General features: G+C 45.8%; 4 protein-coding genes across 17 annotated transcripts in view; all 4 read left to right on the top strand.

Annotated features, from left to right (window-relative positions):
• The window catches only part of LOC139252394 (zinc finger protein 239-like), a 281958-nt gene that overhangs the window by 25701 nt on the left and 231448 nt on the right, over positions 1-24809 (top strand). For 2 of the 14 annotated variants that reach the window (XR_011591453.1, XR_011591454.1), the window contains exons 4-6: positions 1661-1819; positions 5334-5458; positions 5799-6613. The exons of 8 other annotated variants lie outside the window; for them this stretch is intronic. The gene's annotated coding sequence lies outside the window, so the exon portion shown is untranslated. Of the gene's footprint in view, positions 1-1660; positions 1838-5333; positions 5459-5798; positions 6614-24809 lie in introns of those variants that run through there. 4 more of the 14 variants (XR_011591455.1, XR_011591456.1, XR_011591460.1 and 1 more) reach the window with 4 other exon arrangements.
• Positions 6825-7136, top strand: LOC139252404 (histone H4-like). Its single transcript, XM_070873393.1, has one exon. The coding sequence runs from the start codon at positions 6825-6827 to the stop codon at positions 7134-7136; it is 312 nt and encodes a 103-aa protein (XP_070729494.1).
• On the top strand, positions 12032-22031 carry LOC139252413 (histone H2A type 2-A-like). Its single transcript, XM_070873399.1, has 2 exons — positions 12032-12542; positions 21591-22031. Exon 1 carries the CDS (start codon positions 12060-12062, stop codon positions 12444-12446), a length of 387 nt encoding a protein of 128 aa, XP_070729500.1. The 5' UTR covers positions 12032-12059; the 3' UTR covers positions 12447-12542; positions 21591-22031.
• LOC139252391 (histone H2A-IV-like) lies at positions 18513-18884 on the top strand. Its single transcript, XM_070873368.1, has one exon. The coding sequence runs from the start codon at positions 18513-18515 to the stop codon at positions 18882-18884; it is 372 nt and encodes a 123-aa protein (XP_070729469.1).

Below are 24809 nucleotides of genomic sequence, written 5' to 3'. Positions count from 1 at the left end.
TATTTTAGATCTGGTAATATGTAATGTGACTGGATTAATTAATGATCTCATAGTAAAGGATCCGCTTGGGAAGAGTGATCATAACATGGTATAATTTCAAATTCGGTTTGAGACTGAGAAACTTGGATCTCGTACTAGCGCCCTGAACTTAAATAAAGGCAATTACAAAGGAAGGGTAAGATGGTAGCTAAGCAGTGGCAGACATTTAAGGAGATATTTTATAACTCTCAGCAAAGATATATTCCAGTGAGAAAGAAAGACTGAAGAAGGGTGAACCAGCCATGTCTAACTAAGAAGTAAAGGATGGTGTCAAATTGAAAACAAAAGCATACAATGTTGCAAAGATTAGCGGAAGGCCAAAAGATTAGGAACAACTAAAAAAAAGAAAAAAGGGAAAGGAGATAGATTGAGAGTATACTTGCAAGAAATATAAAAAGAGACAGTTAGAGATTCTACAGGTATATAAAAAGGAAGAGAGCAGCTAAGTTGGTCCCTTAGAGGATGAGACTGGGGAATTAATAATGGGAAACCGGGAAATGGCAGAGAATTTGAACAAATATTTTGTATCGGTCTTCACTGTAGAAGACACTAAAAGCATCCCAATCATGGTAAATCAAGGGGCTATCAGGAGGGTGACAAGATGGACAAGTCCCCTGGACCGAATGGCCTGCATCCTATGGTATTAAAAGAAGTGGCTATTGAGATAGTGGCTGCATTTGCAAAAATCCCTGGATCCTGGAGAGGTCCCAGTGGATTGGAAAACAGCAAATGTAATTCCCCTATTTAAGAAAGGAGGGAGACAGAAAGTAGGAAACCATTAGCCTAACATCAGTCACTGGGAAAATGCTAGAGTCCATTACATAGAAACAGAGAAAATAGGTGCAGGAGTAGGCCATTCGGCCCTTTGAACCTGCACCACCATTCAATAAGATCATGGCTGATCATTCCCTCTACCCCTTTCCTGCTTTCTCTCCATACCCCTTGATCCCTTTAGCCGCAAGGACCATATCTAACTCCCTCTTGAATATATCCAATGAACTGGCATCAACAACTCTCTGCGGTAGGGAATTCCACAGGTTAACAACTCTGAGTGAAGAAGTTTCTCCTCATCTCAGTCCTAAATGGCCTACCCCTTATCCTAAGACTATGTCCCCTGGTTCTGGACTTCCCCATCATCGGGAACATTCTTCCTGCATCTAACCTGTCCAGTCCCGTCAGAATCTTATATGTTTCTATGAGATCCCCTCTCATCCTTCTAAACTCCAGTGTATAAAGGCCCAGTTGATCCAGTCTCTCCTCATATGTCAGTCCAGCCATCCCGGGAATCAGTCTGGTGAATCTTCGCTGCACTCCCTCAATAGCAAGAACGTCGTTCCTCAGATTAGGAGACCAAAACTGAACACACTGTTCCAGGTGAGGCCTCACCAAGGCCCTGTACAACTGCAATAAGACCTCCCTGCTCCTATACTCAAATCCCCTAGCGATGACGGCCAACCTTCGCCACCTGCTGTACCTGCATGCCAACTTTCAATGACTGATGAACCATGACACCAAGATCTCGCTGCACCTCCCCTTTTCCTAATCTGCCGCCATTCAGATAATCTGCCTTTGTGTTTTTGCCCACAAAGTGGATAACCTCACATTTATCCACATTATACAGCATCTGCCATGCCTATAAAAGGCCGCGAGAGGCGTCAGTAGGTGCGTCGGAGAGTCGTGAGTCCAGGGTCGGCGAGAGGCCTACAAAAGGCGTGTCGGTGCAGCTACAGGGAGAGGGGAAAAAAGAAAGAAATAGAAAGGTGACGTCACAGCCAAGGGGGTAAGTGGCTGGTGATTGGTAAGTAGTTTTCCTTCTTCTTTTTTCTCTTCTATATCAGTGAGTAACTTTTAGCACTGTTGTTGCCAATTTAAGTGTATCTAAGGGTTAAGTCATGGCAGGAGAGCTCGGACACGTGTTATGCTCCTCCTGTACTATGTGGGAAATCAGGGACGCCTCCGGTGTCCCTGACGACTACGTGTGCGGAAAGTGTATCCGCCTCCAGCTCCTGATGGACCGCGTTGCGGAATTGGAGCTGAAGGTGGATTCACTCTGGAGCATCCACGATGCTGTGAATAGCACGTGCAGCGAGTTGCTCTTACCGCAGGTAAAAGGTCCACAGCCAGATAGAGAATGGAAGACCAAGGAAGGTAGTGCAGGGATCTCCTGCGGTCATCCCCCTGCAAAACAGATACACCGTTTTGAGTACTATTGAGGGGGATGACTCCTCGGGGGGGCGGGGAACAGCAGCAGCCAAGTTCATGGCACCATGGCTGGCTCTGCTGCACAGGAGGGCAGGAAAAAGAGTGGGAGAGCGATAGTGATAGGGGATTCAATTGTAAGGGGAATAGATAGGCAATTCTGCGGCCGCAACCGAGACTGCAGGATGGTATGTTGCCTTCCTGGGTCAAGGATGTCTCTGAGCGGGTGCAGGACATTCTGAAAAGGGAGGGTGAGCAGCCAGTTGTCGTGGTGCATATAGGTACCAATAACAAACGTAAAAAACGGGATGAGGTCCTACGAGGCGAATTTAGGGAGCTAGGAGCTAAATTAAAATGTAGGACCTCAAAAGTAATCTCAGGATTGCTACCAGTGCCACGTGCTAGTCAGAGTAGGAATTGCAGGATAACTCCGATGGCTTGAGGAGTGGTGCAGAAGGGAGGGATTCAAATTCCTGGGACATTGGAAGCGGTTCTGGGGGAGGTGGGACCAGTACAAACTGGATGGTCTGCACCTGGGCAGGACCAGAACCAATATCCTAGGGGGAATGTTTGCTAGTGCTGTTGGGGAGGAGTTAAACTAATATGGCAGGGGGATGGGAACCTATGCAGGGAGACAGAGGGAAATAAAAAGGAGGCAGAAGCAAAATATAGAAAGGAGAATAGTAAAAGTGGAGGGCAGAGAAACCCAAAGCAAAAAACAAAAAGGGCCACATTACAGCAAAATTCTAAGGGGGCAAAGTGTATTTAAAAAAAAAAACAAGCCTGAAGGCTCTGTGCCTCAATGCGAGGAGTATTCGGAATAAGGTGGATGAATTAACTGCTCAGATAGCAGTTAACGGATACGATGTGATTGGCATCACGGAGACATGGCTCCAGGGTGATCAAGGCTGGGAACTCAACATTCAATAGACAGAAAGGAAAAGGAAAAGGAGGCGGGGTGGCGTTGCTGGTTAAAGATGAAATCAATGCAAATGTAAGGAAGGACATTAGCTTGGATGATGTGGAATCGGTATGGGTGGAGCTGCGGAATACCAAAGTGCTGAAAACACTAGTGGGTGTTGTGTATAGACCACCAAATAGTAGTAGTGAGGTTGGGGACAGCATCAAGCAAGAAATAAGGGATGTGTGCAATAAAGGTGCAGCAGTAATCATGGGCGACTTTAATCTACACTTTGATTGGGCTAACCTAACTGGTAGCAATGCGGTGGAGGAGGATTTCCTGGAGTGTATTAGGGATGGTTTTCTAGACCAATATGTCGAGGAACCAATCAGGGAGCTGGCCATCCTAGACTGGGTATTGTGTAATGAGAAGGGACTAATTAGCAATCTTATTGTGCGAGGCCCCTTGAGGAAAAGTGACCATAATATGGTAGAATTCCTTATTAAGATGGAGAGTGACAAAGTTAATTTGGAAACCAGGATCCTGAACTTCAGGAAAGGTAACTTCGACGGTATGAGGTGTGAATTGGCTAGAATAGACTAGCAAACGATACTAAAAGGGTTGACGGTGGATAAGCAATGGCAAACATTTAAATATCACATGGATGAACTTCAGCAAATGTACATCCCATTCTGGAGTAAAAATAAAACTGGGAAGGTGGCTCAACCCTGGCTAACAAAGGAAATAAAGGATAGTGTTTAAAGCAAAGGAAGGGGCATATAAATTGGCTAGAAAAAGCAACAAATCTGAGGACTGGGAGAAATTTAGAATTCAGCAGAGGAGGACTAAGGGTTTAATTAAGAGGGGGAAAATAGAGTATGAGCTGAAGCTTGCAGGGAATATAAAAACTGACTGCAAAAGTTTCTATAAATATGTGAAGAGAAAAAGATTAGTAAAGACAAACGTAGGTCCTTTGCAGTTAGATGCAGGTGAAATTATAGTGGGGAACAAAGAAATGGCAGACCAATTGAACCAATCTTAGGTTCTGTTTTCACGAAGGAAGATACAAATAACCTTCCAAAGATACTAGGGGACAGTGGGTCTAGTGAGAAGGAGGAACTGAAGGATATCCTTATTAGGTGGGAAATTGTGTTAGGAAAATTGATGGGATTGAAACATAGAAAAACATAGAAACTAGGTGCAGGAGTAGGCCATTCAGCCCTTCTAGCCTGCACTGCCATTCAATGAGTTCATGGCTGAACATGCAACTTCAGTACCCCCTTCCTGCTTTCTCGCCATACCCCTTGATCCCCCGAGTAGTAAGGACTTCATCTGACTCCCTTTTGAATATATTTAGTGAATTGGCCTCAACTACTTTCTGTGGTAGAGAATTCCACAGGTTCACCACTCTCTGGGTGAAGAAGTTTTTCCTCATCTCGGTCCTAAATGGCTTACCCCTTATCCTTAGACTGTGACCCCTGGTTCTGGACTTCCCCAACATTGGGAACATTCTTCCTGCATCTAACCTGTCTAAAGCCGTCAGAATTTTAAACGTTTCTATGAGGTCCCCTCTCATTCTTCTGAACTCCAGTGAATACAAGCCCAGTTGATCCAGTCTTTCTTGATAGGTCAGTCCCACCATCCCGGGAATCAGTCTGGTGCATCTTCGCTGCCTCCCTCAATAGCAAGAATGTCCTTCCTCAAGTTAGGAGACCAAAACTGTACACAATACTCCAGGTGTGGCCTCACCAAGGCCCTGTACAACTGTAGCAACACCTCCCTGCCCCTGTACTTAAATCCCCTCTCTATGAAGGCCAACATGACATTTGCTTTCACGTCACCGCGCAGTTTAAATCCAATCAGTGCCTGGACGGGCCAAGTGATATACAAGGTCGACGTCACACCTGACTTGGACACTTATTTCCTAAGTTTAGAAGGTATTCGCCAGATTGACCTGGATCTCGTTCAGACACTACCTGAGAACCAGCGAGTGGCTAAACTTTCCTCAGACTTTTGAAACCGGGGGAAACTGGAGCAGTATTGAAATCATACTCACTCCAGTGGCCACTTTCCCCTCGTCTCGTCCAAGGCTAGTCTGGCTCTTAATTCGCAAGTTTTCGGCAGTCGTCCGTTGAGATCCCACTTCTGACACCAAATGTTGATTTCTAGATTCTTTTCCTTCAATCTGTTTCAGTGAATACACTGAGGCGAACACCAAAGGAGCTTGTAACAAAGCAGTCTTTATTTCTCTCACCGGTCGAGACTTATCAGACAGAAGGAATACTCTCTTGATAGAGCGTACACACTTCCTACGGACAAGTAAGTTTTCATTGTGAAGGCACACAGTTATACATTTTTTGGTACAAGATAACAAGATACAATTAGAGTGACATCCTAGTTCAGCCTATCCCTTTTGATCCCTCCTTTCCTTTGTCCACTCATGAGCCGACATCTATATGAGCTGTTTTTACTAAAGCTCAGGCATTGTTTCTAAATGTTACAATTTTACTGGCGTGACTAGTAACTGAGACCTTGCAATTCTGCTAATTGTGCTGATGTTGTAATATTTGCAATCTGACATTCTCTTAGTTATTTTTCCATGGCTTATACATTTTCATATATTCAGTTCACTTCACTGTCTTTATTTTCATATATCCAGTTCACATATCCACACCCGGGGAGCTGGCCAAGCACGCCGTGTCGGAAGGGAAAAAGGCGGTGACCGAGTACACCAGCTCCAAGTAAAACTCCACGCTGTCCTGACAGAACACCCCAAACACAACGGCTCTTTCAAGAGCTGCCCACAACCTCGCTGAAAGAGCTGCACAAGCATCACCCTTTAGACTCAATTTACTGTAATTATTTACTGTAATTATTTCCTAAACAAATGTGTTTGAGAACCTTTGCAGTTCCAGCTGTGGATTTAGTTTTGAATTCTCATAAGCAGCTTCACTGACCGGTTCGATGTTGAGCCCCTGTTGAATTTCCCGCCATTCAAGCTACAAACACAGTTCCTCTCGCTCTTTCCCATTTACAGTGCCTGCCGAAGAATTAAGAGCTTGTTTAGGGGATGAGAATCAGATTTCAGTCACCTCATTCTCTCGCAAGCCCTTTTCAAGTTTATTTTTCAATTCCTATTGTGGGTCAATCCGTTTATTAACTCGGGACTCCCCGCAGTGTAACAACCCAGAATGGGAGTTCGGACAGAGACCAGAACGGGAGCAGTGTGAACACTCTGTCCCTCTTATCTTTTCACAGAAGGACCCCCAGTTCTGGTCTCACTCCCGCCTGTGCGGAGGATCGATCCATGATCTGTGATTCCCAACTTTTACACAGTTTGAGCTGGAATGTGTCCCTGTTACAGAGTCAGTGGGGATTGATTACTGTCCGTTACAGACAGTTTGAAAGTGAACGTGAATTTAATCCTGATTGTAACAGCCTGGAATTTGTAAGGGAAATATGGAATAAAATAAAAGGAAGTAAAACCTGTTTGTAAACCTTTGGCTAATGATGAATTTATTAACATAATCCGCACTTAAAAAAATTATTGGGGTTTTTGAAATTAAAAATGGTTCGAGGTCTGACTGTTGACAGGAATTTCCGCCCTCGTTTCATTGGTGGTCTCAACAGACTATGGGTAAGGCGAGAGGTTAACATTCAGCGGCGATTTGAGTGAAGAATCATCATGTCTGGCCAAGGTAAAGGAGGCAAAGGACAGGGTAAAGGCGGGGCCAAACGGCACTGTAAAGTGCTCCGTGATAACATCCAGGGCATCACAAAACCAGCCATCCGCCGCCTGGCTTGCCGTGGCGGTGTCAAGCGGATCTCGGGCCTGATCTACGAGGAGACCCGCGGGGTGCTGAAGGTTTTCCTGGAGGATGTGATCCGGGATGTGGTCACCTACACTGAGCACACCAAGCGCAAGACGGTCACTGCCATGGATGTGGAGTACGCTCTGAAACGGCAGGGCCGCGCTCTCTGTGGATTCGGTGGCTGAACAACTCGACCCTTTCCCCCCCAACACAACATAAAGGCTCTTCTCAGAGCCGCCCACCGCCTCACAGAGAGAGCAGTGACCTGGGGAACGGGGCGGGGGCGAGACAGTTGATTTACATTTTGTTCAGCATAGATACGTTTTTCGCCAAGATCTGTATTGTGGCGTTAGGTTTATTAAATCAGCATATGCACGATGGACGCAGTGTCCTTTTAGTCTTCGAATCATAGACATTTACGGCATATTCCAGGTGAAGGTAATACTGAAACAACTAATGTAGTTACAGCAGTGACCGATAAGAAAGGTGTTGAATTAACCGGTGGGAGGACAGTGAGGGTCTCTTGCCCTCACAGAAGGATTCCCAAGTCCTGATCAGAAGTGACCCTCAGGCAATCTCGGATATAAACAGGTCAATGTCTGGAACATGTAGACATCTAGACCGACAAAGACAGCAGCGAGTTTGCTGTTCAGATTATTGAATATATATATATATAGGAAAACACGTGAATGAACCTTCCTCACAAGACCGCCGTCAGTAACCATGTTTGCCTGAGAGCAGAATAGAAACATAATAGAATAAAAGGAAAAGGAGGTGGGGTAGCATTGCTGGTTAAAGAGGAGATTAATGCAATAGTTAGGAAAGACATTAGCTTGGATGATGTGGAATCTATATGGGTAGAGCTGCAGAACACTAAAGGGCAAAAATCGTTAGTGGGAGTTGTGTACAGACCTCCAAACAGTAGTAGTGATGTTGGGGAGGGCATCAAACAGGAAATTAGGAGTGCATGCAATAAAGGTGCAGCAGTTATAATGGGTGACTTTAATATGCACATAGATTGGGCTAGCCAAACTGGAAGCAATACGGTGGAGGAGGATTTCCTGGAATGCATAAGGGATGGTTTTCGAGACCAATATGTCGAGGAACCAACTAGGGGGGAGGCCATCTTAGACTGGGTGTTGTGTAATGAGAGAGGATTAATTAGCAATCTCATTGTGCGAGGCCCCTTGGGGAAGAGTGACCATAATATGGTGGAATTCTGCATTAGGATGGAGAATGAAACAGTTAATTCAGAGACCATGGTCCAGAACTTAAAGAAGGGTAACTTTGAAGGTATGAGGCATGAATTGGCTAAGATAGATTGGCTAATGATACTTAAGGGGTTGACTGTGGATGGGCAATGGCAGACATTTAGAGACCGCATGGATGAATTACAACAATTGTACATTCCTGTCTGGCGTAAAAATAAAAAAGGGAAGGTGGCTCAACCGTGGCTATCTAGGGAAATCAGGGATAGTATTAAAGCCAAGGAAATGGCATACAAATTGGCCAGAAATAGCAGCGAACCTGGGGACTGGGAGAAATTTAGAACTCAGCAGAGGAGGACAAAGGGTTTGATTAGGGCAGGGAAAATGGAGTACGAGAAGAAGCTTGCAGGGAACATTAAGGCGGATTGCAAAAGTTTCTATAGGTATGTAAAGAGAAAAAGGTTAGTAAAGACAAACGTAGGTCCCCTGCAGTCAGAATCAGGGGAAGTCATAACGGGGAACAAAGAAATGGCAGACCAATTGAACAAGTACTTTGGTTCAGTATTCACTAAGGAGGACACAAACAACCTTCCGGATATAAAAGTGGTCAGAGGGTCTATTAAGGAGGAGGAACTGAGGGAAATCTTTATTAGTCGGGAAATTGTGTTGGGGAAATTGATGGGATTGAAGGCCGATAAATCCCCAGGGCCTGATGGACTGCATCCCAGAGTACTTAAGGAGGTGGCCTTGGAAATAGCGGATGCATTGACAGTCATTTTCCAACATTCCATTGACTCTGGATCAGTTCCTATCGAGTGGAGGGTAGCCAATGTAACCCCACTTTTTAAAAAAGGAGGGAGAGAGAAAGCAGGGAATTATAGACCGGTCAGCCTGACCTCAGTAGTGGGTAAAATGATGGAATCAATTATTAAGGATGTCATAGCAGCGCATTTGGAAAATGGTGACATGATAGGTCCAAGTCAGCATGGATTTGTGAAAGGGAGATCATGCTTGACAAATCTTCTGGAATTTTTTGAGGATGTTTCCAATAAAGTGGACAAAGGAGTACCAGTTGATGTGGTATATTTGGACTTTCAGAAGGCTTTCGACAAGGTCCCACACAGGAGATTAATGTGCAAAGTTAAAGCACATGGGATTGGGGGTAGTGTGCTGACGTGGATTGAGAACTGGTTGTCAGACAGGAAGCAAAGAGTAGGAGTAAATGGGTACTTTTCGGAATGGCAGGCAGTGACTAGTGGGGTACCGCAGGGTTCTGTGTTGGGCCCCCAGCTGTTTACATTGTACATTAATGATTTAGACGAGGGGATTAAATGCAGTATCTCCAAATTTGCGGATGACACTAAGTTGGGTGGCAGTGTGAGCTGCGAGGAGGATGCTATGAGGCTACAGAGTGACTTGGATAGGATAGGTGAGTGGGCAAATGCGTGGCAGATGAAGTATAATGTGGATAAATGTGAGGTTATCCACTTTGGTGGTAAAAACAGAGAGACAGACTATTATCTGAATGGTGACAGATTAGGAAAAGGGAAGGTGCAACGAGACCTGGGTGTCATGGTACATCAGTCATTGAAGGTTGGCATGCAGGTACAGCAGGCGGTTAAGAAAGCAAATGGCATGTTGGCCTTCATAGCGAGGGGATTTGAGTACAGGGGCAGGGAGGTGTTGCTACAGTTGTACAGAGCCTTGGTGAGGCCACACCTGGAGTATTGTGTACAGTTTTGGTCTCCTAACTTGAGGAAGGACATTCTTGCCATTGAGGGAGTGCAGCAAAGATTCACCAGACTGATTCCCAGGATGGTGGGACTGACCTATCAAGAAAGACTGGATCAACTGGGCTTGTATTCACTGGAGTTCAGAAGAGTGAGAGGGGACCTCATAGAAACGTTTAAGATTCTGACGGGTTTGGACAGGTTGGATGCAGGAAGAATGTTCCCAATGTTGGGGAAGTCCAGAACCAGGGGTCACAGTCTAAGGATAAGGGGTAAGCCATTTAGGACCGAGATAAGGAGAAACTTCTTCACCCAGAGAGTGGTGAACCTGTGGAATTCTCTACCACAAGAAGTAGTTGAGGCCAATTCACTAAATATATTCAAAAGGGAGTTAGATGAAGTCCTTACTACTCGGGGGATCAAGGGGTATGGCGTGAAAGCAGGAAGTGGGTACTGAAGTTTCATGTTCAGCCATGAACTCATTGAATGGCGGTGCAGGCTAGAAGGGCTGAATGGCCTGCTCCTGCACCTATTTTCTATGTTTCTATAAAGAACAGAGTATAAATCTGGAGGGGATGTAACTGATGACCTCATACAAGAATTTGAGATTGTGGCGAGCAATAAATCTGATTGGATGTTTAAAGAGACCAATCAGAGACATATGGAACAATGGAAATTGACAACGCAACCAATGAACCAATCACATTCATTGCCTTCACCCATCCCTCATTAGCATAGGGCTGTGGGCGGAGTGTGGGAGCTGCCTATATAATGCAAGCCCGGAGCAAAGCTCCCTTCAGACCTGTGCCTGACTGAACAAGACGATGCTTGAGGAAAAGAAACAAGCTTCAAAGAAAGGCGCCAAGAAAGTAATCAAGAAAACACCACCGAAGGGCGGCAAGAAGCGCAGAAAGTCGAGGAAGGGAGTTACTCCATCTACATCTACAAAGTGATGTTCACCCCGACACCGGCATCTCCTCCAAGGCCATGGGCATCATGAACTCGTTTGTGAACGATATTTTCGAGCGCATTGAGGCTTCCCGCCTGGCCCATTACAACAAGCGCCGCACCATCAGCTCCCGGGAGATCCAGACCGCCGTGCGCCTGCTGCTGCCCGGGGAGCTGGCCAAGCACTCCGTGTCGGAAGGGACAAAGGCGGTGACCAAGTACACCAGCTCCAAATAAAACTCCACGCTGTCCTGACAGAACAAACCCCAAACACAACGGCTCTTTTAAGAGCCATCCACAACATCATTGAAAGAGCTGCACAAACCCTTTATACTGAATTTACTGTAATTATTTTCCGAACAAGTGTGTGTGTGAGAACCTTTGCAGTACTAGTTATAGATTCAGTTTTGAATTCTCAAGCAGCTTCGCTGTCTGGTTCGACCTTGGCGTCGCTGGAATTTCCCGCAGTGAGTAAACTCCAAACACTGTCCCTGGTCGCATTCCCTTTGCTCTCAGACCCGTTCATTCACAGCGCCTGCTGACAAAGGGCTTATTTTGGGGGGCGGGGAAACTCCGATTTCAGTCATACATTCTCACTCAAGCCCTTTTCACTTTTTTTTTTATTCCGTTGCGGCTCAGTCCGTTATTAACCTGAGACTTCCCTCAGTGTAATAACCCAGAACGGGAGCAGTTTGAACACACTATCTCTCTTCACAGAAGAACGCCCAGTTCTGGTCTCACTTCCACAGCAGTTTCTGTGAAAAGAAGTTCACTTTTACAAAGATGAGCTGGAATGTGTCCCATTACAGAATCAATGGGGACTGAGTCCCGCCCGTTACAGACAGTTTGAAACTGAATCCGAATGTAATCCTGATTGTAGCAGCCTGGAATTTGCAAGGGAAATATGGAATAAGATAAAATGAAAGTGTTTTGAAGTATTTGCTAATGGTGAAGTTACTAGTATAATTCACAATTTTAACAATTATTGGCGGGATTTTTTAATTTAAAAAATCGTTAGCTTCTGACTGTTGAGAACCAGTAATTTCCGCCCTCCTTTCATTGGTGGACTAAGCAGGCTGTGATTGGTCAGCGGAAACGACCAATGAAATTCACTACAGAATGACCAATTACAACTTCACTCCCTGAATCCCTCCAGAAGCTATAAGAAGGGCAGATGTGGGAGGAGCTTCTCATTCTTTCTCTGAGCCTGTGGATTGTGGAAATGTCTGGAAGAGGGAAAACTAGCGGAAAAGCTCGGGCCAAGGCCAAGTCTCGCTCCTCCCGGGCCGGACTGCAGTTCCCTGTGGGCCGTGTTCACAGGCTCCTGCGGAAGGGGAACTACGCTGAGCGTGTGGGTGCCGGAGCCCCGGTCTACATGGCTGCTGTGCTCGAGTATCTGACCGCTGAAATCCTGGAGCTGGCCGGCAACGCGGCCCGCGACAACAAGAAGACCCGCATCATCCCCAGGCACCTGCAGCTGGCCATCCGCAACGACGAGGAGCTCAACAAGCTGCTGGGAAAGGTGACCATCGCTCAGGGCGGAGTGCTGCCTAATATCCAGGCTGTGCTGCTGCCCAAGAAAACCACCACTTCATCCAAGAGCAAGTAAAGCGGACAGGATTGAATCTAATAACCCAAAGGCTCTTTTCAGAGCCACCCACAGTATCTGTGAAAGGCTGCTTACTGTCTGAATGGAGACTTTGAGGTAATGTACCGATAAATTGGCCTATTTCAGACCTGTATGCGGGAGTTTTCAGTTACCTGTCTCTGCATTACGGTTCTCTACTCACACAAACGCTCTTCTAGTTAGCAGCGAATAATTGAACTACAGTTGTTAAAGACTCAAAAATTGTATAAATACCGCAACCGGTTCCCTAAATATTTTTTAGTCTGTCAATGAAAGCTGTATGAAGAGAGTCGGCGGTTATTAAAAGGGCCTAGTTTAATTCTGGTCTGGTTTGAGATAGTTTGAATGCTGGTTCTGTTCTCGGGAGATCCGGCCGCTTCCGGGCTGTGTATTTCTCTCCTGAGCCGGTCAGTTCAGACCTACACTGAGCAGCCAAGCGCAAGATGGTCACTGCCATGGATGTGGTGTACGCTCTGAAACGGCTGGGCCGCATTCTATGGATTCAACGCAACCCTCTTCCCCCAAGCAAAAAGCAAAGGCTCTTCTAAGAGCCACCCACCGCCTCACAGGAGGGCGAGGGAGGGAGAGATAGTTGATTTACATGTTGTTCTGTATAGATATATATTTTTCGCCAAGGTCTATGTTTTAAATCAGCATATGCACGATGAACGGAATATCCTTTCAAGTCTGCGAATTATAGACATTTATCAACGAAGCTTACATAGAAACATAGAAAATAGGTGCAGGAGTAGGCCATTCGGCCCTTCGAGCCTGCACCGCCATTCAATGAGTTCCTGGCTGAACATGCAACTTCAGTACCCCATTCCCGCTTTCTCGCCATACCCCATGATCCCCCTAGTAGTAAGGACTACATCTAACTCCTTTTTGAATATATTTAATGAATTGGCCTCAACAACTTTCTGTGGTAGAGAATTCCACAGGTTCACAACTCTGGGTGAAGAAGTTTCTCCTCATCTCAGTCCTAAATGGCTTACCCCTTATCCTTAGATGGTGACCCCTGGTTCTGGACTTCCCCAACATTTGGAACATTCTTCCTGCATCTAACCTGTCTAAACACATCAGAATTTTAAACGTTTCTATGAGATCCCCTCTCATTTTTCTGATCGATTTACGTCGATTTTGGGCCCGAATCAGCACCCGGAGATAAAGACCCGAAAACCACTGGAGAGAGCGGGATAGAAACATAGAAATTAGGTGCAGGAGTAGGCCATTCGGCCCTTCGAGCCTGCACCACCATTCAATAAGATCATGGCTGATTATTCACCTCCGTACCCCTTTCCTGCTTTCTCTCCATACCCCTTGATCCCTTTAGCCGTAAGGGCCATATCTAACTCCCTCTTGAATATATACAATGAACTGGCTTCAACAACTCTCTGCGGTAGAGAATTCCACAGGTTAACAACTCTGAGTGAAGAAGTTTCTCCTCATCTCAGTCCTAAATGGCTTACCCCTTATCCTTAGACGGTGACCCCTGGTTCTGGACTTCCCCAACATTTGGAACATTCTTTCTGCATCTAACCTGCCTAAACACATCAAAATTTTAAACGTTTCTATGAGATCCCCTCTCATTCTTCTGAACTCCAGTGAATACAAGCCCAGTTGATCCAGTCTTTCTTGATATGTCAGTCCCGCCATCCCGAGAATCAGTCTGATGAACCTTCGCTGCACTCCTTCAATAGCAAGAATGTCCTTCCTCACGTTAGGAGACCAAAATTGTACACTGTACTCCAGGTGTGGCCTCACCAAGGCCCTGTACAACTGTAGTAACAACTCCCTGCCCCTGTACTCAAATCCCCTCGCTATGAAGGCCAACATGCCATTTGCCTTCTTAACCGCCTGCTGTACCTGCACACCAACCTTCAATGACTGATGTACCATGACACCCAGGTCTCGTTGCACCTCCCCTTTTCCTAATCTGTCACCATTCAGATAATAGTCTGTATCTCTATTTTTACAACCAAAGTGGATGACCTCACATTTATCCACATTATACTTCATCTGCCAAGCATTTGCCCACTCACCTGACCTATCCAAGTCACTCTGCAGCCTCATAGCATCCTCCTCACAGCTCACACTGCCACCCAACTTAGTGTCATCTGCAAATTTGGAGATACTACATTTAATCCCCTTGTCTAAATCATTAATGTACAATGTAAACAGCTGGGGCCCCAGCACAGAACCTTGCGGTACTCCACTAGTCACTGCCTGCCATTCTGAAAAGTACCCTATTACTCCTACTCTTTGCTTCCTGTCATAAGAGTTAGGAACAGAAGTAGGCCATCGAGCACCTCGAGCCTGCTCCGCCATTCAATAAGATCATGGCCGATCTGGCCGTGGACTCAGCTCCACTTACCCGCCCGCTCCCCATTACCCTTAATTCCCTTATTGGTTAAAAATCTATCTATCTGTGATTTGAATACATTCAATGAGCTAGCCTCAACTGCTTCCTTGGGCAGAGAATTCCACAGATTCACAATCCTCTGGGAGAAGAAATTCCTTCTCAACTCGGTTTTAAATTGGCTCACCTGTATTTTGAGGCTGTGCCCCCTAGTTCTATTCTCCCCGACCCATGGAAACAACCTCTCTGCCTCTATCTTGTCTATCCCTTTCATTATTTTAAATGTTTCTATAAGATCACCCCTCATCCTTCTGAACTCCAACGAGTAAAGACCCAGTCTACTCAATCTATCATCATAAGGTAACCCCCTCATCTCCGGAATCAGCCTAGTGAATCGTCTCTGTACCTCCTCCAAAGCTAGTATATCCTTCCTTAAGTAAGGTGACCAAAACTGGCAACCAGTTCTCAATCCACGTCAACACATTACCCCCAATCCCATGTGCTTTAACTTTGCTCATTAATCTCTTGTGTGGGACCTTGTCGAAAGCCTTCTGAAAGTCCAAATACACCACATCAACTGGTTCTCCCTTGTCCACTCTACTGGAAACATCCTCAAAAAATTCCAGAAGATTTGTCAAGCATGCTTTCCCTTTCACAAATCCATGCTGACTTGGACCTATCATGTCACCTCTTTCCAAATGCGCTGCTATGACATCCTTAATAATTGATTCCATCATTTTACCCACTACTGATGTCAGGCTGTCTGGTCTATAATTCCCTGTTTTCTCTCTCCCTTTTTTTAAAAAGTGGGGTTACATTGGCTACCCATCACTCCATAGGAACTGATCCAGTGTCTATGGAATGTTGGAAAATGACTGTCAATGCACCTGCTATTTCCAAGGCCACCTCCTTAAGTACTCTGGGATGCAGACCATCAGGCCCTTGGGATTTATCGGCCTTCAATCCCATCAATTTCCCCAACACAATTTCCCGACTAATAAGGATTTCTCTCAGTTCTTCTTCCTTACTAGACCCTCTGACCTCTCTTATATCCGGAAGGTTGTTTGTGTCCTCCTTAGTGAATACCGAATCAAAGTACCTGTTCAATCTGTCTGCCATTTCTTTGTTCCCAGTTATGACTTCCCCTGATTCTGACTGCAGCGGACCTACATTTGTCTTTACTAACCTTTTTCTCTTTACATATCTATCGAAGCTTTTGCAGTCCATTTTAATGTTCCCTGCAAGCTTCCTCTCGTACTCTATTTTCCCTGCCCGAATCAAACCCTTTGTCTTCCTCTGCTGAGTTCTAAATTTCTCCCAATCACCGGGTTCGCTGCTATTTCTGGCCAATTTGTATGCCACTTCCTTGGCTTTAATACTATCCCTGATTTCCCTTGATAGCCACAGTTGAGCCACCTTCCCTTTTTTATTTTTACACCAGACAGGAATGTACAATTGTAGCTCATCCATGCGGTCTCTAAATGTCTGCCATTGCCCATCCACTGTCAACCCTTTACAGCACGGAAGGAGGCCACTTCGGCCCATCGTGTCCGCCGGCCAACAAGAGGCTATCCAGCGGAATCCCACTTTCCAGCTCTAGGTCCGTAACCCTGCAGGTTACGGCACTTCAAGTGCACATCCAAGTAGTTTTAAATGTGGTGAGGGATTCTGCCTCTACCACCCTTTCAGGCAGTGAGTTCCAGACCCCACCACTCTCCGCGTGAAGACATTTCCCCTCTAAACCTTCTACCAATTACTTTAAATTTATGCCCTTTGTGCTAAGGGAAATAGGCCCTTTACGGCACAGAAGGTACGGCATATTTCAGGTGAAGGTAATACAGAAACAGCTAATGTTGTTACAGCAGTGACCGATAAGAAAGGTGTTGAATTAAACGGTGAGCGGAAGGTCAGTGAGGTCTCTTGCCCTCAAAGAAGGACTCCCAGGTCCTGATCAGAAGTGCCCCTCAGGCAATCTCGGTTATAAACCGGTTAATGTCTCTCGAACATGTAGAAATCTAGATCGACAGCGATTTTGCTGTTCAGATTATTGAATATATATATATATAGGAAAACACGTGAATGAACCTTCCTCACAAGACCGCCGTCAGTAACCATTTTTGCCTGAGAGCAGAATAGAAACATAAAGAACAGAGTATAAATCGGGAGGGGATGTAATTGATGACTTCGAATTTGAGATTGTGGCGAGCAATAAATTTGATTGGTCTCTTTAAACACCCAATCAGAGAGATACAGAACAATAGAAATTGACAATGCAGCCAACGAACCAATCACAGTCATTGCCTTCACCCATCCCTCATTAGCATAGGGCTGTGGGCGGAGTGTGGGGGCTGCCTATATAATGCGAGCTCCGAGCTGAGTTTCCTTCATAATTGTGCCTGACTGAACAAGACGATGCCTGAGGAAAAGAAACAAATTGCCAAGAAAGTAATCAAGAAAACACCACCGAAGGGCGGCAAGAAGCGTAGAAAGTTGAGGAAGGAGAGTTACTCCATCTACATCTACAAAGTGATTTTCACCCTGACACCAGCATCTCCTCCAAGGCCATGGGCATCATGAACTCGTTTGTGAATGATATTTTCGAGCACATCGCGGGTGAGGCTTCCCGCCTGGCCCATTACAACAAGCGCCGCACCATCAGCTCCCGGGAGATCCAGACCGCCGTGCGCCTGCTGCTGCCCGGGGAGCTGGCCAAGCACGCCGTGTCGGAAGGGACAAAGGCGGTGACCAAGTACACCAGCTCCAAGTAAAACTCCACGCTGTCCTGACAGAACAAACCCCAAACACAACGGCTCTTTTAAGAGCCACCCACAACATCGTTGAAAGAGCTGCACAAACGCCTCATCCTTTAAACTCAATTTACTGTAGTTATTTCCTGAGCAAGTGTGTTTGACAACCTTTAAAGATCCAGCTGTAGATTTAGATTTGAATTCTCAGATAAGCGGTTTTACTGTCCAGTTCAACCTTAGCTTCGCTGATGAATTTCCCTCCCAATAAACTACACACACTGTCCCTGGTCGCCTGCCGACGAATTATGATCTTGTTTTAGGGGGTGAGACTCAAACTTTAGTCACCTCATTCTCTCTCTTTATAGTTTAAAATAAAATTGTAGTTCGGGGTCAATCTGCTTATTAACCGAGACTCCGTGTGTAACAAGCCAGAATGGGAGTTCTTACAGAGACCAGAACGGGGGCAGTTTGAACACTCTGTCCCTCTTTTCTCACAGAAGGACTCCCAGTTCTGGTCTCACTATCGCCTGTGAGGAGGATCGATCCACCATCTGTGATTCCCAAATTGTACAAAGATTGAGCTGGAATGTGTCCCGTTACGGAAAATTCCAGCCCATTACATACTGTTTGAAACTGAACCCGAATTTAATCCTGATTGTAACATCCTGGAATTTGCAAGGTAATATAGAATAAGACAAAAGGAATTAAAACTCTTTGACTAATGATGAATTTATTAATATAATCCGCACTTGTAAAAATTATTGGCGGGCTTTTTGAAATTGAAAATCCGTCAAAGATCGGACTGTTAACAATAATTTTCGCCCTCTTTTCATTGGCGGGCTAAACAGAGGGTGTTCGCTCCCTACATCCCTCCAGGATGTACAAGAAGGGCAGATGTGGGAGGAGTTTCTCATTATTTCTCTGAACTTGTGGATTGTGGAAATGTCTGGAAGAGGAAAAACCGGCGGAAAAGCTCGGGCCAAGGCCAAATCTCGCTCCTCCCGGGCCGGACTGCAGTTCCCTGTGGGCCGTGTTCACAGACTCCTGCGGAAGGGGAACTACGCTGAGCGTGTGGGTGCCGGAGCCCCGGTCTACATTGCTGTTGTGCTCGAGTATCTGACCACTGAAATCCTGGAGCTGGCCGGCAACGCGGCCCGTGACAAGAAGAAGACCAGCATCATCCCCAGACACCTGCAGCTGGCCATCCGCAACGACGAGGAGCTCAACAAGCTGCTGGGAAAGGTGACCATCACTCAGGACGGAGTGCTGCCTAATATCCAGGCTGTGCTGCTGCCCAAGAAAACCACCACTTAGTCCAAGAGCAAATAAAGCGGACAAAATTTAATCTAATAACCCAAAGGCTCTTTTCAGAGCCACCCACAGTATCTGTGAAAGGCTGGTTACTGGTCTATGGATTATAATTGTTCCAGATCTAATTTAACAGATTGAATCTCCTGCAATCAAACTGCGAATTTCCTGATCAGAAATGAGGCTAAAACATTTTCAGTTTAAGTGAACGCATTGAACCATGCAGAATTTTACCCTTTTAATTTGTATACAGGAATGACCCAGAATTACAGCTCTGTTCACTTTAAAATATTCCAAATAGTATCCCACCTGTCGCCGCATTAAGAGTTGGGTTTTAAAGGCGGGATTCTGACTTCGTGCTCTCTCCTGAAAATCTATCCCAGTCTGTGGATAATTTACTTAGATTCCGACCCATGTTGAGCAAGTGCAGTCGGTATACTGGGCACCTCAACCAAACCCACATGGTCAGATATTCACCTCCTGCACTGTATAAACCCCCAGTTACAGTAACACTACAAGACCCACACGGTCAGACATTCACCTCCTGCACTGTATAAACCCCCAGTTACAGTAACACTACAAGACACACACAGTCAGATATTCACCTCCTGCACTGTATAAACCACCAGTTACAGAGACCCTGTCTGTTTATATTACACTTGACCCTGTCTCTGTTTATACTGCACTAGACCCTGTCTCTGTTTATTCTGCACTAGACCCAGTCTCAGTTTTTTGAACCTCGACCATGTTTTAGTTACTGCGGCACTAAACAACATCCACAAATATTGGAAATCGTTGGGGAGGAAACAGTGAAAGTAACAGTCAGAAAACGGAAGACTGTAGAGCGAAATAGTCCAAATTTCGCTGGATAGTTGCAAGTGTTTCATTCCTTCTCAAACGAAGGACATAACCAGTGAGAGAATGAGAGATTTATTAACCTCACGGCAGGTATAGATATAGTTTCACTTTTACCATCACTGGCACCAATCATCACACACTGGGGATAAATCTCAGGAGCTTCTGTGCGATGGTGAGATGATCACTGGACAATAAAGCGCAGAGACTGGTGGGGGACTGCTCATTATATTGGGGATTTAATCCCCTTTCCCACTGAATACTGTGGACAGACATGGTCACCTTGGTAACAGAATGGTCAGAGTGACATCACTTTCTATACAAGACAATGGGTTATCAATAAATGGTAAAGGTATTAAACATTCTGCAATTACATTGGAAACAAAATGGACTGTGCAGTGATTGTAAAGCTGCCTATTTCGGTGACTTGAGCCTTTCTAAAATGTCTCACTGTTTTCGATGATCCATTTAACTTGCTGCAGAATTTGGAAAGATTTCAGAATTGTGCAGTGTGAAGAAGGTTTCGGTTAAAGGTGGAGTCAAATTTGTTTCAAAATATTCTGTTCTCATTCTTCCCAAACCCCCCAAATTTTAGAACACTGCAATACTGACTGGTAAGGTCCCAAGTTCGATCCGTGATCTGGGCTGTTAGTTGATCTCAGCCAAGGCAGCAGTTCAGGGGTTCTAATTATCCTCAGTACCACTGGACTAATACGAGTGAAAATGAGCCAGTAGCCCTGCTCTTCGTACCGACCCAGTGACCTCAACTGGGAAGTGTGTGGATGTCATTTGAGGGCAGGATTTGAGGCTGTGATGCCTACCACAGTGGAAATCCTGCCGGCACTCACTGAGTCGACTGACAGCGAGGCACTAGAGGTTAACTAATGTCTGTGGAATTTCACCACACCCATCCCCCACACACACCCCACCCACCCCCTCCCACACACATTACACCCCCCCTCCACACCCACACACACACCCACCCCTCACACAGATACACCACACACACCCCACCCCCCACACATCATTACACACACAACCTCCCCCCACACACATACCCACAAATTACATCCCCCACACCCACTCCCCCACACACACACACGCCCCACACACATACACACTCCCCACATACACCCCTCCACACACCCCCACACACACACATACCCACCCCACACACACACACGCACCCACACACACCTCCATACACATCCCCGACACACACACCTATACACCCCCACCCCACCCCCCCACACATACCTATCCACCCCCCACACACACACATCTCGCCACACACACCCCCAGCCCCCCCACACACACACCCACCCTGCTCATACACACACACCCCCATACACACACACCCACCCACACTACACTCACATCCCCCATACACACACCCCCCCACACTCACACACGCACACCCCACCCCCCCCACACACACACCCTCACACACATGGATATACACATACACCCCACACACACACCCCACCACACACAGCAACCCCCCCCCCCCCACACACACACACACACACACCATTACAGGACAAGATTTCAGGCTGTATTGTCTATCACAGTGGAAATCCTGCTGGTACTCACTGAGTCGACTGACGGTGAGGCACTAGAGGTTAAATAATGTCTGTGGAATTGCACCCAGCCAAATTCAGCACTTTCTGGAGATAAAAAATCTCAGATGCTGAAATGACTGTTGATTTTAGACAGTGAGGTTTGAGGGAGAGTGTCTAGAATAAGGAATTTACAGCTTAGGGGGGACAGAATGTTCTATCGAATCTAGAATTGTCTGTTCTGAATTTCTATCTTGTACTTAAAGTAATAACTTTTGTAAGCACCATTTATTTGCAGGGTATTAGAAGGGGAGGATCTGCAGCAGGGAAACTCAATCCATACATTGCGTCAAGATTTGACAGATTCCCGGATTGATCAGGACCATCTTATCATCAGCCTTTGTAAAAACACCAATCACAGCGGGGAGAAACAGGACACATGCTCTGTGTGTGGATACACCTTCAACCAATCGTTCAGCCTGTGAGACTCGTGCACCCACCTGACTCAACACTGTAAATGTGGGGACAGTGGGAATGGATGCTGTTGTGCATGGAAAGTGATTCAGTCGCTCATCTCACCAACTGACATTCGAGGAGTTAGATAACAGACTTTCTCCTGTGAATATCGAGCTGGGTTATTGGACCATAATGTATTTACTTATTCATCTCATTGACTCTAAATCTTTGCCAATTATTTGATGTGATTGGTTTACACCTACATCTTTTAAAAATATGTTTGCTGAGTGGATTAAAATTTAAATTGAAACCAGGTTTGGAGGCGTGATGCTCCATTCACACATCGAAGGTGAGAGAGATGCTGTGGGGCACACGCTAAGTCCAGTATCTGAAGGTGATTAACAGACTGGGTTTTATGTTTTGTGATCCTGGGCATGTTACCAACACCTTCCCTGGATACCAAGACTAGGAGATCAACTCTGGAAGGTATGGGAAACTGGGACTTGCCCCTGAGAGCAACTGAAGATATAAGGACTAAAATAATCCAGAGTTAGAAAGGAGAAAAGACCAAAAATGGAACAGTCAGTTACAGGACATCAATTAATCTCCACTCATTTTGGAGTCATCAGATATCAACACACAGTGTTATTTGAAATAATAAAACATTAAACTCCAGCCCAGTTATAGAGGTTATTGACATCAGTAGAAACAAATACCAACTGACAGAATGAACATGATTCAGTCAGGATGCGATTAATAGCAGCAATAAGAATAGAGTCCAACACCTGCAGTCACTTGTGAACTCGCTGCTGTCTCAGCAGGTCAGATGACGTAGTGAATCCCATTTCACACTCAGAGCAGGTGAACAGCCTCTCCTCGGTGTGACTGTGACAATGCATTTCCAGTTTACAAGGTTGGGTTCAGTTCTGCACCCGCTGTGCACAGAGTGACAATAAAATCAATGAGCTGCTAATTTTCTCTGCTGGATAATGGGCCTTTTGTGCTGGGCCAATAGGGTGAGCCCAGATTGGCCCAATAGGGTGAGCCCGGGCTGGCCCAACAGGGTGAGACCAGGCTAGCCCAACAGGGTGAGCCCGGGTTGACCCAACAGGGTGAGCCCGGGTTGACCCAACAGGGTGAGCCCGGGTTGACCCAACAGGGTGAGCCCGGGTTGACCCAACAGGGTGAGCCCGGGTTGACCCAACAGGGTGAGCCCGGGTTGACCCAACAGGGTGAGCCCGGGTTGACCCAACAGGGTGAGCCCGGGTTGACCCAACAGGGTGAGCCCGGGTTGACCCAACAGGGTGAGCCCGGGTTGACCCAACAGGGTGAGCCCGGGTTGACCCAACAGGGTGAGCCCGGGTTGACCCAACAGGGTGAGCCCGGGTTGACCCAACAGGGTGAGCCCGGGTTGACCCAACAGGGTGAGCCCGGGTTGACCCAATAGGGTGAGCCCGGGCTGGCCCAGGAACACCAGACAACAATCAGCACAAGGTTCCCTTTCAGGGGCCACTGACCTGGGCAAAAACATGTGTCCAATCAAACTGACAGATATCCTGAAGCCCCGCCCACCCATTGTCCCTGCTGTGTCGAAGCTCCGAGTAGAGCTTTTGCTTTGGGAGTCTCCTATCGGGCATATGGACAGCTGAATTTGTAGATTACACTCCATAATCCCTCACGTTTAACAGTGTCAAAGGCCTTGGTCAGGTCAAAGAAGGTTGAACCAACCCCACTGTCACTGACACCAATCTCCTCCCATGTGATATAAATCGACACTTGTCACTGACACCAAGTGGATTGGGAAAATATGTTCAAGGGTAAGACTGTAGAAACACAATGGCAAACATTTAAGGAGATATTACATAACTCTCAGCAAAGATTTATTCAAGTGAGAAATAAAGATGCTAAGAGAAGGATGAACCATCCCTAGCTAACTAAGGAAGTAAAGGATGGTGCCAAATTGAAAAAAGGCATACAATGTTGCGAAGGACAATGGAAGGCCAGAGGATTGGGAAATTTTTAGAAACCAGCAAAGGACGACTAAAAAATGATAAAGACAGAGAAGATAGCAGATGAGAGCAAACTAACAAGAAATATAAAAACAGACATTAAGAGCTTCTACAGGAATATAAAATGGAAACAAGTTGCTAAAATAAACATTGGTCCTTAGAAGATGAGACTGGAGAATTAATAATGGGAAACACGGAAATGTTTGAACAAATATTTTGTATCGGTCTTCACGGTAGAGGATACTAAAAACATCCCAACAGTTGATAATCAAGGAGCTAATGCGGGGGAGGGGGGGTGGGTAACTTAAAACAGTCACTGTCACTAGAGATTAAGTACTAATCAAACTAATGGGATTAAAGGTGGACAAGTCTCCTGGACATGATGACATGCATCCTAGGGTCTTTAAAGAAGTGGCTGCAGAGATAGTGGATGCATCGGTTGTGATCTACCAAAATTCCCTGAATTCTGGAGAGATCCCAGCAGACTGGAAAACCGCAAATGTACATCCCTAATTAAGAAACGAGGGAGACAGAAAGCAGGAAACTATAGACCAGTTAGCCTACCATCTGTCATTGGGAAAATACTGGAGTCCATCATTAAGGAAGTAGTAGCAGGACATTTAGCAAATCATATTGCAGTCAAGCAGAGTCAGCATGGTTTCATGAAAGGGAAATCATGTTTGACAAATTTCCTGGAATTATTTGAGGATGTAACAAGCAAAGTGGATAAAGGAGAACCAGTTGATGTCACATATTTGGATTTCCAGAAAACATTCCATATGGTGCCACACAAAAGGTTACTTCACAAACTAAGAGTTCACGGGGTTGGGGGTAATATATCAGCATGGATAGAGGATTGGCAAACTAACAGAAAACTAACAGAGAGTCAGGATAAATGGATCATTTTCAGCTTGGCAAACTGTAACTAGTGGGGTGCCGCAGGGATCAGTGCTGGGGACTCAACTATTTACAACTAATATAAATAACTTGGCTGAAGGGACCGAGTGTAACATAGTCAAATTTGCTGATGATACAAAGATAGGTTGTGAGGA

The sequence above is a fragment of the Pristiophorus japonicus genome, unplaced genomic scaffold, assembly GCF_044704955.1.
Source record: "Pristiophorus japonicus isolate sPriJap1 unplaced genomic scaffold, sPriJap1.hap1 HAP1_SCAFFOLD_464, whole genome shotgun sequence".
Taxonomy (NCBI): Eukaryota; Metazoa; Chordata; class Chondrichthyes; family Pristiophoridae; genus Pristiophorus; species Pristiophorus japonicus.
This window is presented reverse-complemented; position numbering and strand designations above follow the sequence as displayed.